This window comes from Papio anubis, chromosome 11 (assembly GCF_008728515.1).
Source record: "Papio anubis isolate 15944 chromosome 11, Panubis1.0, whole genome shotgun sequence".
Lineage (NCBI taxonomy): Eukaryota > Metazoa > Chordata > Mammalia > Primates > Cercopithecidae > Papio > Papio anubis.
The window spans coordinates 30,485,911-30,503,606 of record NC_044986.1 but is presented as its reverse complement, the minus strand read 5'-3'; the positions used below and the strand labels follow the sequence as shown (position 1 = coordinate 30,503,606).

The window sequence follows — 17,696 nt, the reverse complement described above, 5'->3', positions numbered from 1 at the left end:
TAATGATGATTGGATTTGGTTAGGACTGTGGGGGTGAAGCTTCCTTGACTTTTCATTTCTGTTCACAGTACATACAGATCTGTAAAATTTCCATGGAAATGTTCATCAAAGCATTTGAAGCCCATGTCCTATTCGTGCATCTGTGTACCCTCTGTGCCACACCCCTCCCGTTTTCACAAATAAGTGAAATTCTCACAGAGAATCATGCTGATTTATAGAAGTTATTGCATTACTAGGATCACCGAAGTCTGAGCATAGACATTTAGGTGAGGAGAGACCATAGTTAAATACCAGCTCTGACTAAGTAGGAGCTGGATGAAGCAGGAAAGGACCTTGTCTGCGTTTTCTCTTGGTTTTTATGGGGATTACACACTGTCTTTCCCGAAGCATTCTTAACTGTTGTGAGGGGCTGGTTAATTTTAATTATTGGACAAATCTAATCACAATTTAAAATATCATCAACCAGGAAAACCCACAAAACAGACTGAACTGTTCTGTGGGTTTTCCTGCTTTTACTTATTTATTTGTTTTCGAAACAGGGTCTTGCCCTGTCACCCAGGCTGGAATGCAGTGGTGCTGGCATAGCTCACTGAAGCCTCGACCTCCTAGGTTCGAGTGGTCCTCCCATCTCAGCCTCTAGAGTACTTGGGACCACAGGCGCATGCCACCACACCCAGCTAATTTTTTTTTTTTTTTTTTTTTGAGATGGAGTCTCACACTGTTGCCCAGGTTGGAGTGCAGTGGCACGATCTCGGCTCACTGCAAGCTCCACCTCCTGGGTTCATGCCATTCTCCTGCCTCCGCCTCCCGAGTAGCTGGGACTACAGGCACCTGCCGCCACGCCTGGCTAATTTTCTTTGTATTTTTAGTAGAGACAAGGTCATGCCATGTTGCCCAGGCTGATCTTGAACTTCTGGACTCAAGTGATTTGCCTGCCTCGGCCTCCTGAAGTGCTGGGATTACAAGCGTGAGACACCATGCCTGGCCCCTCCTTTTATTTTAAATATAAAATTTTATGTTTACAAGTGTGAGCCGCCACACCCAGCCTTACATAAACTTTTAAGAGCAAACCTGTGGAGTGTAATTAGATGCATAGTTACTTATAAAGTGGTATATATTTTTCAAATGAGTCCTTTTCTCTAAATATATATATATATATGTATATGTATGTTATTGATAGTAAACTTCCAATTCACTAAGATTTGCATGACATATACAGAGTACTATTAAACTCAAACACGTGGAAGTGGATCACTAGGATTGAATACAGTTTTTTAAAGTATTGTCTTTTCATCTTTTTTTTTTCTCAGAACTCACAAACAAGAAACCCCAAATCATACCAACATTGAAAAGAAGAGACAATAAGAAGCATTATTTCTTTCAACATCACAGACATTGGCAACTCCAGGGATAAAAAGGGGTGGCAGTTGGCTGGGCGTGGTAGCTCATGCATGTAATCCTGGCACTTTGGGAGGCCCAGGCAGGCGAATCACTTGAGGTCAGGAGTTCAACACCAGCCTGGTCACCATGGCAAAACCCTGTCTCTACTAAAAATACAGAAAAATTAGCTGTGCGTGGTGGTGGGTGCTTGAATTCCCAGCTACTTGGGAGACTGAGGCAGGAGAATCACTTGAACTTGGGTGGCGGAGGTTGCAGTGAGCTGAGATCGCATCACTGCACTCCAGTCTGGACGACAGAGTGAGACTCTGTCTCAAAAAAATAAAGGAGGGGGCAGTGGCAGACTTTGGAAGGAGGAACTAGATGTTTGTAGTCTAACTTAGGTGTTGATGGATAATGGGGATGCCAAACCCTCTCCCTGTGTTACATTGGTGCTATGACTGAACATAAACACTGCTATAATGACGGTGAGATCTTCATGTCATCATATTTAACCCTCCCTTGCTGTCATTCTGAGGTAGGAGTGCTTCTTTTTGAATTCACATGCTGTGGGGAGGATAGCATCTGTTAATGCAGGGGTTAAGAACAATGGGCTCTTCCTGGATCTGTTTTGGACAAGTAACTTATTCTCTTTAAGCCTAAGTTTTTTTCATAGTAAAATGGGGATATTTTCTAACTCATATGGTACTTAGTAAGAATTATTGTGCTACTTTGGGAGGCCGAGACGGGCGGATCACGAGGTCAGGAGATCGAGACCATCCTGGCTAACATGGTGAAACCCCGTCTCTACTAAAAATACAAAAAAAAAAAAAACTAGCTGGGCGAGGTGGCGGGCGCCTGTAGTCCCAGCTACTCGGGAGGCTGAGGCAGGAGAATGGCATAAACCCAGGAGGCGGAGCTTGCAGTGAGCTGAGATCCGGCCACTGCACTCCAGCCCGGGTGACACAGCGAGACTCCATCTCAAAAAAAAAAAAAAAAAGAATTATTGTGCTAATAAATATGTAAATGTTTCTAACAGTACCTGGCACTTTGTGCTTAACCAGCATTTTTATTATAACAATTCTTTCTGTAGGCTCTTGGTTGTTACCTTAGTCCGTTTGTGCTGGGTAACTTAAAAATAATAGAAATTGTCCAGGCGTTGTGGCTCATGCTTGTAATCCCTGCACTTTGGGAGGCCAAGGCGAGTGGACCACCTGAGGTCAGATCACTAGCCTGGCCAACATGATGAAACCCCGTCTCTACTAAAAATACAAAAAATTAGCTGGCCGTGGTGGCGGGTGCCTATAATTCCAGCTACTCAGGAGGCTGAGGCAGGAGAATATCTTGAACCTGGGAGGTGGAGGTTGCAGTGAGCCAGGATTACACCACTGTACTCCAGCCTGGGCAACAAGAGTCAAACTCCGTCTCAAAAAAAAAAAATAATAATAATTGAAATTTATTTCTCAGTTCTAGAGGCTGAGAAGTCCAAGATCAAGACAGTGGCACTGGTGTCTGGTGAGAGCCTTCATACAGCATCCTCACATAGCAGAGAAATGGAAGGTGAAAAGGGCCTAAGCTAGTTCCCTCCAGCACTTTTACGAGGCACTGGTTCACAGCCCTCATGACTTAATCACTTCCCCAAAAGGCCCCACCTCTTAATAGCACTACCATGGGGATTAAGTTTCAGCATGAATTTTTGAGAGGACACGTTCAAACCATAACAGTTGTTCTTGGTCTTTCTCTTAACTAGAGCCTGATAGTCAAGAGAGATACTTTGGCATGTGTCCTTATAATTATTATTGGTGTTGAAATCTAAAAGTGGCTAGGCTGGCTGGGCGTGGTGGCTCACACCTGTAATCCCAGCACTTCGGGAGGCCTAGGTGGGTGGATCACTTGAGGTCAGAAATTCAAGACCAGCATGGCCAACATGGTGAAACCCAGTCTCCACTAAAAATACAAACAGTAGCCGGGCGTGGTGGCATGTACCTGTAATCCCAGCTACTTAGGAGGCTGAGGTGGGAGAATTACTCGAACCCGGGGGCTGAGGTTGCAGTGAGCCAAGATCGTGCCACTGTACACCAGCCTGGGCGACAGAGTCAGACTCCATCTCAAAAAAAGAAAAAAAAAAAAGTGGCTAGGCTGGGTGCAGTGGCTTATGTCTGTAGTCCCAGTACTTTAGGAAGCTTTTAGGAAAGGTGAGGCAGGAGGATTGCTTGAGTCTAGGAGTTTGAGGCTGCAATGAGCTGTGATTGTACTGCTGCATTCCAGCCTGGGTGACAGAGCAAGATAATGTCTCTTAAAAAAAAAAAAAGTGGCTAATTATTACAGGTTTTTTCTTTTCCTTTTTATTGTGATTGGATCCTAAGCTTTGTTATTTTCCTGGCAGTTGACAAGGTGACTACATGCATATATATTTTTAAGGAAAACAGAATAATTTATTATAGGTTCTACTTTCCTTAGAGTAAGAATACTGTGTTTAAAATAATTCTTCATTCTCTTTAATCATAAGCAACTGAAAAAGACATCTTTTGAGTTGTTTATCCGCTCATCTATTGATAGACATTTAGACAGTTTCCACTTTTTGGCGATTATGAATAATGTTGCTATGAACATTGGTGTGCATTTTAAAAGAAAGTGCTTGTGGATTTTGGAAGCCCTTGAATAACCAAAAGCTTTTAAGACTAAAGGAAGATAAAAAAGATAAAATCTTTTAACATTGATTGCATAAAAAGTATAAAAAATGGTAGTGCCTAATATAGCAAGTTTGTATTGCTTATAGCGGTGTAAATTTATAATAATTTTGGAAGGCAACTAGGTGTCATAAAAATGATTTAGTATTTTTTTTCCACTGGAAATCTTAATTCAGTGATCCAAGAGAAGAAAAGAGCTGTTAGCTTTTTATGTTGTATATGTATGGCAGCATTATCTGGAAACAGTGAAAAATTGGAAATAAATATCTAGCACTTCAAGGCAAGGCATGGAGGAGAAACAGTTAAGAAAATTATAAATGTGAACTATTTCCAACCATTCAGTGATCATCTTGAAAGCCACATAGCAATATGGGAAAACTTGCACTGATTATTTGCACGGAATATAGACATGCAAAAATATATACATGTGTATACACTGGAAGGTAACATGGAAAAAGTCAAAGTAGTTGATGTATTAGGGTGGGGTGATCATAGCCAATCTTTGTGAAAATCTCCTTGTTAACTTTGTACATGATATACCTGGAAAAAATTCAAATCTGCTAAGAACATTATGAGTCCTGATCTTGTGAAAACTAACGATTGCTTGTATTAAGGAACTCATTCCATTTCTCTTGAGGAACATTTTACTGCTGAAACAGTTGGTTCTTTTTTAAAATTTTAAAAATTGAGATATAATTTACATACCTTAAAACTCACGCCTTTAAAGTATCTGATTTCTGGCTGGGCGTGGTGGCTCACGCCTGTAATCCCAGCACTTTGGGAGGCCGAGGCGGGCAGATCATGAGGTCAGGAGTTCAAGACCAGCCTGACCAACATGATGAAACCCCGTCTCTACTAAAAATACAAAAATTAGCCAGGCATGGTGGTGTGCGCCTGTAATCCCAGCTACTTGGGAGGCTGAGGCAGGAGAATCGCTTGAACCTGGGAGACGGAGGTTGCAGTAAGCCGAGATCAGGCCTCTGCACTCCAGCCTGGGCGACAGAACAAGACCCTGTCTCAAAAAAAAAAAAAAAAAAAAAAAAAAGGACCGAGTGTGGTGGCTCATGCATATAATCCCAGCACTTTGGGAGGCCGAGGCAGGTGGATCACGAGGTCAAGAAATCAAGACCATCCTGGCCAACATGGTGAAACCCCGTCTCTACTAAAAATACAAAAATTAGCTGGGCATGGTGGCATGCACCTGTAGTCCCAGCTACTTGGGAGGCTGAGGCAGGAGAATTGCTTGAACCCAGGAGATGGAGGTTGCAGTGAGCTGAGATCACGCCATTGCACTCCAGCCTGGTGACACAGCGAGATTCCATCTCAAAAAAAAAAAAAAAAAAAAAAAAGTATCTGATTTGATGCTTTTTGGTATATTCACAAGGTTGTCCAATCATTACTACTGCCTACTTCCAGAACATTTTCATCACCCCGAAAGAAACTCCATATTTCTTTGCAGTGACTTCTCATTTCCTGTTCCCCCTGGCAACTAATTTACTGTCTGTATGGATTAGCTTATTCTGGACATTTCATATCACATGTAAATGAAATGTGGCCTTTTGTGGCTGTCTTCTTTCATTTAACATGTTTTTAAGGTTCATCCATGTTGTAGCATGTATCAGTATTTCATTCCTTTTTATGGCCAAATACTCAGTTTTATAGATATACCACATGTTGTTTATCCACTCATCAGTTGATGGACATTTCAATTGTTTCCACTTTTTGCCTGTTAATAATGATTCTGTGAACACTGGTGTGCACGTTGCATTCTCGAACAAATCCCAACCTAGTCTGAAGATAGTTCAGTGGTCTCTTAGAGTAGGACTGTGATTTAGTTTGGGCATGTTATTGGGGTGAGTTCTGAGCAACTTAAAAGTGTGTGAGTTACAACTACCTTCCTTCCATTGGTCTGTACTGGGCTTCTGCCTCAGTGCCCCTGCTTGGTATGTCTTCATGAAGGCTGTTTTAAATAATGAGCAATACTAAAGGCACAGAAAACCAACCTATTGCAAGCTGGCCATAGAGCTGGAGCAGAGTCTTAGAAGCCCTTCTGTAGGCCAGGTGTTAGTCTTTTAGTTAGAGTGTGGCCATGTCTTCCTCTCTTCCTCCTTTCCTCCCTTCCCTCCTTCCCTCCTTCCTTCCTTTCTTCCTTCCCTCCTTCCCTCATTCCCTCCTTCCTTCCTTCCCTCTTTCATTCTTCTTTTTTTTTTTGAGATGGAGTTTCACTCTTGTTGCCCAGGCTAGAGTGCAATGGTGCGATCTCACCTCACCGCAACTTCCGCCTCCTGGGTTCAAGTGATTCTCCTGCCTCAGCCTCCCAGGTAGCTGGGATTATAGGCATACACCACCACGGCCAGCTAATTTTGTATTTTTAATAGAAACGGGGTTTCTCCATGTTGGTCAGGCTGGTCTTGAATTCCCTTCCTCAGGTGATCCGTCTGCCTCGGCCTTCTAAAGTGCTGGGATTACAGGCATGAGCCACGGTGCCTGGTGATGGACATGTATTTCTAATTCTCTTGGGTATATACACGGGAATAGAATTGCTGGATCATATGGTAACTCTATTAACTTTTTGAGAAACTTCCAAACTGTTTTTCAAAGTGGCTGCACCATTTGACATTCCCACCAATAATGTATGAAGGTTCTAATTTCTCCAGCATCCTCACCAGCTCTTGTTATTGTTTTTTTTTTTTTTTTTTTTTTTTTTTTTTTTGTTGAGACAGAGTCTTGCTTTGTCGCCCAGCCTGGAGTGCAGTGGCCGGATCTCAGCTCACTGCAAGCTCCGCCTCCCGGGTTCACGCCATTCTCCTGCCTCAGCCTCCCGAGTAGCTGGGACTACAGGCGCCCGCCACCTCGCCCAGCTAGGTTTTTTTTGTATTTTTTTTAGTAGAGATGGGGTTTCACCGTGTTAGCCAGGATGGTCTCGATCTCCTGACCTTGTGATCCGCCCGTCTCGGCCTCCCAAAGTGCTGGGATTACAGGCTTGAGCCACCGCGCCCGGCTTGTTATTGTTAAAAAAAAAAAAAAAAAAATTAAAAAAAGATAGCCATCCTAGTGAGTGAAGTGGTATCTCATCGTGTTTTGATTTGCATTCCTTAATGACTAATGAAGTTGGGCATCTCTTCATGTGCTTATTGGCCATTTCTGTATCTTCTTTGGAGAAATGTCTATGCAGTTCTTTTGCCCATTTTTAACTTGGATTATTTGTCTTTTTATTGTTGAATTGTAAGAGTTCTTTTTATATTCTGGGTACTAGTCACTTGTCAGATATATGATTTGCAAATATTTTTCTCCCATCCTATATGTTGTCTTTTTACTTTCTTGGTAGTGACCTTTGAAGCAGAAAAAGGTTTTAATTTTGATGAAGTCCAACTTGTCTTTTTTTCCTTTTTTTTTTTTCCTCTTTTTGAGCTACGGAGTCTTACTATGTGCCCAGGGTGGTCCTGAATTCCTGGCCTCAACCGATTTTCCAGCATTGGCCTCCTGAGGTGCTGGGATTACACGCGTGAGCCACTGCGACCAGCCCTATTTTTTTTCTTTTGTTGCTTATGCTTTTGATGTCATAGCTAAGAAACCATTGCCTAATCCAAGGTCGCAAAGATTTATGCCTGTGTTTTCTTCTGAGAGTTTTATAGTATTAGCTCTTTCATTTAAGTCATTAATCCATTTTGAATTTTTATATATGGTGTGAGGCATGGGTCCAACTTTATTGTTTTGCGTGTGGATATTCAGTTGTCCCAGTACTGTCTGTTGAAAATACTATTCTTTCTCCATTGAATTGTCTTGACATACTTGTCAAAAATCAATTGGTGATCAGGCACAGTGGCTCACACCTGTAATCCCAGAACCTTGGGAGGCTGAGGCAGGTGGATCACTTGAGGTCAGGAGTTCAAGACCAGCCCGGCCAACATGGTGAAACCCCGTCTCTACTAAAAATACAAAAATTAGCCAGCGTGGTGGGTGGCGCACGCCTGTAGTTCCAGCTGCTAAGGAGGCTGAGACAGGAGAATCACTTTAACCCAAGAGGTCAAGGTTGCAATGAGCTGAGATTGCACCACTGCACTCCAGGCTGGGTGACAGAGTGAGACTCTGTCTCAAAAAAAAAAAAAAATTGGCCCTACATTTGAGGGTTTACTTCTGAACCTTAAGTTCTGTTCCACTGATCTTTAATCTTGTGTCAGTACTACACTGTTTTGATTATTGCAGCTTTGTAATAAAGTTTGAGTCCTCCAACTTTATTCTTCTTTGTCAAGATTGTTTTGGCTGTCAGGATTCCTTGCATTTCCATGTGAATTTTTCATGGATCAACTTGCCCATTTCTGCAAAAAAGGCAGTTGGAATTTACATAGGAGCATTGCATCTGTAGATCAGTTTGGGAGTATTACAATGTTAACAGTACGAAGTCTTCCATCTGTGAGCGGGGATGTCATCTCATTTATTTAGGTCTTCTTTAATTTCCTTCAACAATGTTTTATAGTTTTCAGTGTGCTTGTAATCCTTTTGTTAAATTTATTCCTAAGTATTTTGTTTATTTTTTGATGTTATTAAAAATGGAATTGTTTTATTAATGTTATCTTCAGATTGTTCATTGCTTGTATATAGATATACAAGTGAGTTTTGTATGTTAATCTTGTATCCTGCAACCTTACAGAACTTGTTAGGTGACAAATGGTTCTTAAAATAGAAAAATGCTTTTAAAAAACATGAGTTGGTTGAGGTTATCTTACATTTACTTCTTTCATTTGCTCATGGTGGATTTTATTTTTTCTTTAAAAAATGTAGGGATTTTTACTTGCCACTTTTATATGTAGATATTGAAATATCCACAATTGGTTATTGACAGTCATTTAGGAAATTTGATAGGAAAGAGTAAGTGTTTTTTGAGACAGGGTCTCATTAGCACATAAATATGTATTAACTATCTGACACAAAACCAAGGATTAATCCAGGAAGAAACGGATATGGAATTGGGAAGATATACACCATCAGGCACTTCTGCGTTTTTGTTTGTTTGTGTTTGAGACAGGGTCTCCCTCCATTGCCCAGGCTGGATTGCAGTGGTACAATCATAACTCACTGCAGCCTCAAACTCTGGGCTCGAGCGATCCTTCCACCTCAGCCTTCAAAGTAGCTAGGGCTATAGGTTCCTGCCACTGTGCCCAGCTTATTTTAAGTTTTTTTTTTCTTTTTTTTGAGAGAGAGTCTTGCTATGTTGCCCAGGCTGATCTTGAACTCCAGACCTTAAGCAATCCTACTGCTTCAGCCTCCCAAAACACTGGGATTACGGGCTGGTCACCATGCCTGCCATAAAAGAGTAAATTTTCTATCCCAGTTTAGATAGGAAAAGAAGAAATAGGTTGTATAAAATGTCAGTCAAGACAAAAAATATGGCTGGCTGGAGCTTAGGAATTTAAAAGCAAATCTATTTCTTTCTACTTAGGCCACTGTGCCCGGCCTGAGCCACTGGCCAAATCTATTTCTTTCTGCTATTTAGAGTGGCTTTTTATCAGGCTAGGGACTTGGGATTGGAGATAAGCACAGAAAGACTAGCTAATACCTAAATGGTTTTGTAAACCAGGTGTTGTGGCACATACCTATAGTCCTGGCTACTTGGGAGGCTGAGGTGGAAGGATCACTTGTGCCTGGGAGTTCAAGGCTGCAGTGAGCGAGCTATGATTGTGTCACTGCACACCATCCGGGTGACAGAATAAGACTCCTGTGTCTAAAAATAAAAAGTTTAAAAATGATTTTGGGCTGAGCATGGTGGCTCATGCCTGTAATCCCAGCACTTTGGGAGCTGAGGAAGGCGGATCACCTGAGGTCAGCAGTTCGAGACCAGCCTGACCAAGATGGTGAAACCCCATCTCTATCAAAAATACAAAAATTAGCTGGGCATGGTGGCAGGCGCCTGTAATCCCAGCTACTTGGGAGGCTGAGGCAGAAGAATTGCTTGAACCCAGGAGGTGGAGGTTGCAGTGAGCTGAGACTGTGCCACTGTATTCCAACCTGGGTGACAGAGCGAGACTCCATCTCAAAAAAAAAAAAAAAAAAGATTTTGGGCCAGACATAGTGGCCTGTGATCCTAACACTTTGGGAGGTGGGAGGATTGCTTGAGCCCAGGAATTCAAGACCAGCCTAAACAACATAGGGAGACCCTGTCTCTACAGAAAATAAAAAGAAAATGGGTGTGGTGGTGCATACCTGTGGTCTTAGCTATTTGGGGGGCTGCGGTAGGAGGGTCACTTGAGCCGGGAGGTCAAGGCTACAGTAAGCCGTGATCACACCCCTGCACTCCAGTGTGAGCAACAGAGGAGACCTCACCTCAAAAAAAACAAAACAAACAACAACAACAAAAAACTTTTGTAATATCTTTCTTCTCCGCATCAATTTATCAAGGGTTTCCTTTGGTTTTATTTGCAAAGACTAGAAGAAACCCTGACTTTCAGTTACTCTGCATTTCTTAGTGCTATGAGCAGTATGGTCCTTTAAAAAAGAATTTTTTTGGAGACAGGGTCTCAGTCTATCGCCCAGGATGGAGTGCAGTGACACAATCACAGCTCACTGCAGCCCCAGTTGACTACAAGTGTTCAAGTGATCCTCCCGCCTCAGCCTGCCAAATAGCTGTGACCACAGGCACACACCACCGCACCTGACTTTTTTTTTTTTTTTGTAGAAGTCAAAGTCTCACTGTGTTGCCCAGGCTGGTCTTTAACTCCTGGCCTCAAGCAATCCTTCCACCTCGGCCTCCTAAAGTGTTTCAGTATGAAACACCGTGCCTGGCCTAGCACTATAATCCTTGAGATTTTTGGATTCCAGGTAACTAGAAGAGACAAAATGAAACTCTATGGTTTTTTTTTTTTTTTTTTTTTTTCGGTGCTGTGGGGGTGGGGGGCTGGTAATCTGAGAGGGAGAATGTTTTCCCATGCTAGCAAAGACAGATTGAGGGCATCATCTGATCTTTATGGGAGTGTGCAAAGCCTCAGTTTTTCCATTTGCCCATCTGCAATCATAGAAACAATGTGCTGACTCAACTGAGAACCTCTGCAGAGTGGCATTTGGATTTAGACAGCCCTGAGAATCATTCAAGAGATGGAAATATTTGAGCAGGTCTTCAGAGGTAAAAATTAAAACTAAAAACAACTAGAACAATATAGTATGCTTTCTTATCTCTTTCAAGGTTATTTCCTTTAGTCATTAGTGTACCTCCTTGATGTAAGGTTTGGCAGGAATAATTTCATCTCTGTGGAGTTGATAAATGAGCGGAGAAAAAACCCTGCCTTTTATTCACTGCTTTTCATCTTGCTATCATCAGTCTGATCCTTGAGGGTTTGGGGTTCTAGGTAAACAGAGACAAAATGAAACTCTTGCTTTTTTTTTTTTTTTTTTGGTGCAATGCGGGTGGGGGAGATTGGGTGTGGAGAGGGGTGAGATTCTGCTGGAAACAAGTCAATTGACTAAAATACTCTTTTAATCATATTGTGTGGACCATCTTCTGCTTGGGTTTGCTCTTTTATGTTTTTATTTGCTTGTTTATATATACATACATTAACCTGCTACAACTAGAAGAACATTTACCAAAATATTAGCTAACAGTGACTATCTTTCAATATGGTGGGTTTAGGGGAGGAAGTATGTTTTTCTGTGTTGCTCCAAGCTTTTCTTTTTAAAGCATGTATTTTGTAATGTTTGGGGAAAACCAAATCCATCAAAATGTTATTAAAGTGCAAGTTTTGTAACCTGAACCACTCATTGAGGTATGGAATTGAAATGTATTTAGATGAAACTCACAGGTTTTTTTTCTTGGGGAACGTGGAATATTTTATCTATAATGCAGCTGTGCTGTCCTTTTTGCCATTTTTTCCTCCTCATTGTGATCCTTACTGTTTGGGGTGAAAGATGAGTAGTATTTTAAAGCCCGTAACGTGTGTGAGTACACACCTGACAGCTTAGTAAGATTCATTTTGTGTGAGAAATAAGGGAATTTAGGTTTTTGGGTTGCATTTGTTTTCAAAACATGTTAATAGGTGACAAAATCTGGTTTGTTTAGATTTGTATGTAGTCTGCCTGGAATGAAACTTTTTGATACTTACGTGATAGCCCTGATTAAATAAAAGTTTGGTGAAAGCCAGCAGGGTGGCGTGCGCCCCATGATCCCAGCTACTCTTGAGGCTGAGGTAGGAAGAGAGCAAGTTCAAGCCCAGCCTGGGCAAAATAGCCAGACCCCATCTCCAAAAAAAAAGAAAAAAAATGTTTTGTTAAGTAGTTAGGTTCCAACTAGATCTGTACTTTTAACATAAAGCTATAATCCCAAGATACCTCTTATCTGGGGACATGATGGTTCTGGAAACTGGTGCTTCCTTTTGTCTAAATAAATCATCACTATAAATCTAATCTTGATTATTAAAAGGAGACAAAAAGATAAAAGGAGTGTTCTGGAACCACCTGTGCTTGAAGCTCAGTTAATAGTTTCCAGACTACTAAGCCTACAAAATGTATATCTTACACATTTTGCTAAAATAAAAAGACCTTTTAGCTTTGATCAAGATTAAATACTTGGTTTGATTATACTCCTAAAATGTACATATTCTCAGACAGATAAACAGATGTGATTTTCTTTCTTTCTTTTTCTGGATATATACAGAAACTTTTTTTTTTTTTTTTTTTTTTTGTAGAGATAGACTCCCTATCTTGCCTATGCTGGTCTCGAACTATTGGGCTTAAGCGATCCCCTCACCGTGGCTTCCCAAAGTGTTGGGATTATTGGCATGAGCCACTGCACCCAACCCCAGAAACGTTTAATTTAACTATAGGATAAGTTAGCTGTCATTTAGGTGCCTTTACTAAAGTCTGTTAAAATGACATAAAATAATGACAATGGGTGAGGTGCAGTGACTCACACCTATAATCCCAGCACTTTGGGAGGCCCAGGTGGGAGGATGGCTTGAGCCTGGAGTTTGAGACCAGCCTGGGCAACATGGTGAGACCTCATCTCTACAAAAAAATTAAAAAATTAGGCCGGGCGCGGTGGCACATACCTGTAATCCCAGCACTCTGGGAGGCTGAGGTGGGTGGATTACTCAGGATCAGGAATTTGAGACCAGTCTGGCCAACTTGGTGAAACCCCATCTCTTCTAAAAAAAAAAAAATTACAAAAATTAGCTGGGCATGGTGGTGGGCACCTGTAATCCGAGCTACTTGAGAGGCTGAGGCAGGGGAGTCGCTTGAACCCAGGAGCTTGCAGTGAGCCGAGATTGCACCGCTGCACTCCAGCCTGGGTGACAGAGCAATACTGTCTCAAAAAATAAAAATGAAAAAAAAAAAAAGAGAAAACATTAGCTGAGCATGGTGGCACATGCCTGTCATGCCAGCTACTCAGGAGGCTGAAGTCAGGGGATTGCTTGAGCCTGGGAGGTAGAGGCTGCAGTTAGATGGGATTGTGCCACTGCACTCCAGCCTGGGTGACAAAGTGAGACCCTGTCTCAAAAAAAAAAAAAAAAAAGACAACAACTCTACTACTCCTTTAGCCAACTTTCTAAGGAAATTAAGCATTTTAGGGAGAGAAACTGATGTTTCCTTTACTTACAGATGGCATTGCTCTTAAATAGTCCTATGCCTATTAGACAAATACATTTATTTTTTACTCAGTTCGTTGGCATTAAAAATATATCAGTGTTTTGACCTGATTACTATAGAGTGAAGATCATCTGTTGACACAGAACTTCCAGCCAGCATTTTAATCCCTTCCTCTGAAATATGAATGGACAGCGATAGATCTCTGAATATTTGAGGAGAGCCTCTAATAGGAGTTATGGAGACTAAACAAGCAGACAAAGGCCCTTAGTTGATTTAAGCCAATTTATCTCACATTACCTAAATATCCAAAAAGTCAGCAGTTATTACTTTATCTGTGACCTCCCAAAGCCATTTACGAAACCAGGTATTAGAGCAAATTCGAAGATTTGTTGCCTTTTTCAGACATGGTGTAGGTCGGATCTTTCCTGTATTCATTCAACCCGCCTAGTTGTTTGAGGATCCCAGCCAGGTTGAAGGTTGTAAATATTTCCTTAAGGCTTACTTAGCTTCACTGCAGGATCAGAGGCTGGTTTCTGGCAGTTCTATGTCTTAGGGGATCATTGGCTGTCTATTTTTCCTTTCTCTTTTTACTGCACGATTTCTTCAAGAATAGCTAGTTACTTCCTTTTCCTTGCCATCTTTAATCCTCTACAATCTTGCTTCAAACACTTACAACCCATGACTTCCTTTATTGCCACATCCACATCTTGGTTGTCACCTTTCCTCTCTTGCTTGGCCCCTTTACTGTTTTTAGCCATAGGTGAGGACCACTCTTCTCTCCAGGTTGGCTCCTGGAATCGAGGCTGTCTACAGCAGTCTTGATTCTCCTGCTGTTACTCTGACTGCTTCCTTTTTCTTTTTAGGTTCCTGATTTTTCCTTCCATTTTTAATTGATCAGTCCCCAAGATTTTGTTCTTATGTCTCCTTCCATGGTCTTTTTCCATCTTGAGAAGACTTTCTTTGACTCATCTTTAATCCATAAGCATGTATTTAGCATCATAATAAAGAACTGGAGGCGGTCGGGCACAATGGCTCACGCCTGTAATCCCAGCACTTTGGTATGGGCGAATCACTGGAAGTCAGGACTTCAAGACCAGCCTGACCAACATGGTGAAACACTGTCTCTACTAAAAATACAAAAATTAGCTGGGCATGGTGGCACACACCTGTAATCCCAGCTACTTGGGAAACTAAGGTAGGAGAATCGCTTGAACCTGGGAGGCGGAGGTTGCAGTGATCTGAGATCGTGCCACTACACTCCAGCCTTGGGTGAGACTCCATCTCAAAAACAAAAGAAAACAAATCAAAACAAAACCACCATGTAGGAGATAGCCAAAGAGGAATTAGACAGATTTCCTGCTCTCAGGTAACTTGAAGTACATATGAATTTATACTCTTTTCCATTCTGTATCTTCTTTTTTTAAATTTTTATTTTTAATAGATGTGGGGTTTCACCATGTTGGCCAGGCTGGTCTCGAACTCCTGACCTCAAGTGATCCGCGTGCCTTGGCCTTCCAAAGTGTTGGGATTACAGGTGTGAGCCACCGTGCCCGGCCTCCCCTCTGTATATTGTTATCAAACATAATTGATCTATTTTGAAAATGCATCTTTTACTTTTTGTTTTCTCCCCATTCCCACTGCTATAATGCCATCCCTTAGCCCCTCTTATTTGTGCTTATTATGTTTTGGGTGCTCCAGAAATATATTTTGTTTTATTTTATTTTATTTGTTTATTTTTTGAGATGGAGTCTAGCTCTGTCACCCAGGCTGGAGTGGCTGGAGTGCAGTGGCTCAATCTCGGCTCACTGCAAGCTCCGTCTCCCAGGTTCACGCCATTCTCCTGCCTCAGCCTCCCAAGTAGCTGGGACTACAGGTTCCCGCCACCACGCCTGGCTAATTTTTTGTATTTTTAGTAGAGTCAAGGTTTCACCGCCTTAGCCAGGATGGTCTCAATCTCCTGACCTCGTGATCCGCCCTCCTCAGCCTCCCAAAGTGCTGGGATTATAGGCGTGAGTCACCGCACCTGGTCCTTATTTTATTATTTGTTTTTTGAGGTGGAGTCTTGCTCTGTTGCCCAGGCTGGAGTGCAGTGGCACGATATTGGCTCACTGCAGCCTCTACCTCCCAGGTTCAAGTGATTTTCCTGCCTCAGCCTCCCAGGTAGTTGGGATTACAGGTGCCTGAAACCATGCCTGGCTAATTTTTATTTTTTTTTTATTTTTTTATTTTTTTTTTTTTGAGACGGAGTCTCGCTCTGTCGCCCAGGCTGGAGTGCAGTGGCGTGATCTCGGCTCACTGCAAGCTCCGCCTCCCGGGTTCACGCCATTCTCCTGCCTCAGCCTCCCGAGTAGCTGGGACTACAGGCGGCCACAACCACGCCCGGCTAATTTTTTTTTTTTTTTTTTTTTTTTTGTATTTTTAGTAGAGACGGGTTTCACTGTGTTAGCCAGGATGGTCTCGATCTCCTGACCTTGTGATCCGCCCGCCTCGGCCTCCCAAAGTGCTAGGATTACAGGCGTGAGCCACCGCGCCCGGCCTTATATTTTTAATAGAGATGGGGTTTCAGTGTGTTGTCCAGGCTGGTCACAAACTCCTGACCTCAAGTGATCCACCTGCTTTGGCCTCCCAACGTGTTGGGATTACAAGTGTGAGCCATTGTGCTCAGCCTAGAAATACACTTTAAATGAATGAATGAATCAATCTATTTTGATTATCATTTAAACTTCCAAGATGGCTTTCTTTATTGTCTGTTTCATCAAGCATACCTCTGCCAGGCTGATCTTCCTTAAACATAACTTTCTTTTTTTTTTTTTTGAGACAAAGTCTGGCTCTGTCACCCAGACTGGAGTGCAGTGGTGCGATATCGGCTCACTGCAACCTCCACCTTCCCGGGTTCACACCATTCTCCTGCCTCAGCCTCCCGAGTAGCTGGGACTACAGGCGCCGCCATCACGCCCGGCTAATTTTTTTGCATTTTTAGTAGAAACGGGGTTTCACCGTGTTCGCCAGGATGGTCTCGATCTCCTGACCCTGTGATCCGCCCGCCTCGGCCTCCCAAAGTGCTGGGATTACAGGCGTGAGCCACCGCACCCGGCCAACATAACTTTCATCTTACCAGTTTGTTAAAAACCTCCTATAATTACAGTAAAATGATACTGTCTTTTATTTATTTTATTTTTTATTTTATAAAAAATTATAATATGTAGTAGAGATAGGGGTCTCACTATGTTGCCCAGGCTGGTCTTAAACACCTGGGCTCAAGTGATCTGCCCGCCTTGGCCTCCCAAAGTGCTGGGATTACAGGCGTGAGCCACTGTGCGCGGTTGATATTGTCTTTTAGCAAATCAAAATAGCCAGGATAAAAAAAAATGATTATAGACAATTGGCAAGGTCCCTTGGGATGTGGCCCCTTCTTTGGCTGCATCTCCTACTCCTCCAACTCACCCCCCTGCGAGGTGGCTCCTAATAGCCAAGCGGGGGAGAGGGGGTGGCTATTAGTCCCCACCTCGCAGGGGGTGCCACTCCTCAGCTACAGTGGCCTCTGGCTGTTTCCTGAGTGCCACAGGTACTCTAGGCATGCCCCTGCCTTGGGGCCTGTGTTGTTGCTGCTCCTTCCCCCTGGAATGTCCTTTCCCCAGATAGCTTTGCAGCTTTCTCCCTCCTTCCTTCAGATCTGTACTCAGATATCTCCGCTTCAGCCAGGCTGTCCGTGGCAGTCTTACGATTCCAGCCCCTCTTCTGCAACTCTTTCTCCTTAGTCCTCTACTGTACTATATCTTACTCATCTTTTTTCTTTTGTTTTCACCTGCCTCTCCTACTAGAACATGAACTTCATGAGGGCAGGGACTTGTCTGTCTTGTTCACTACTGCATTCCCGGGGCCCACAGCAGGGCCTGGCACATAGGTGCTTAATAGATATTGTTGAATGATTGAGCTGAATATTGTTGAGAATGTGTTGTGATACTAGTACTCTATTATGCTACCGATGGTAGTGTTAATTTGTATAATCTTCCTAGGAAGTCATTTGGCTGTATATTTAAGAACCTGATACTTTTT

General features: G+C 42.5%; 1 protein-coding gene across 6 annotated transcripts in view; it reads left to right on the top strand.

Moving 5' to 3' along the window:
• CNNM2 (cyclin and CBS domain divalent metal cation transport mediator 2) overlaps positions 1-17,696 on the top strand; it is a 165,543-nt gene that overhangs the window by 8,377 nt on the left and 139,470 nt on the right. Inside the window, exon 2 of one of the 6 annotated variants that reach the window (XM_009215271.3) lies at positions 1,311-1,526. The exons of 4 other annotated variants lie outside the window; for them this stretch is intronic. In XM_009215271.3, the coding sequence (XP_009213535.1) occupies positions 1,311-1,414 (104 nt within the window). In that variant the 3' untranslated portion in view covers positions 1,415-1,526. Of the gene's footprint in view, positions 1-1,310; positions 1,527-17,696 lie in introns of those variants that run through there. One more of the 6 variants, XM_009215270.4, reaches the window with a different exon arrangement.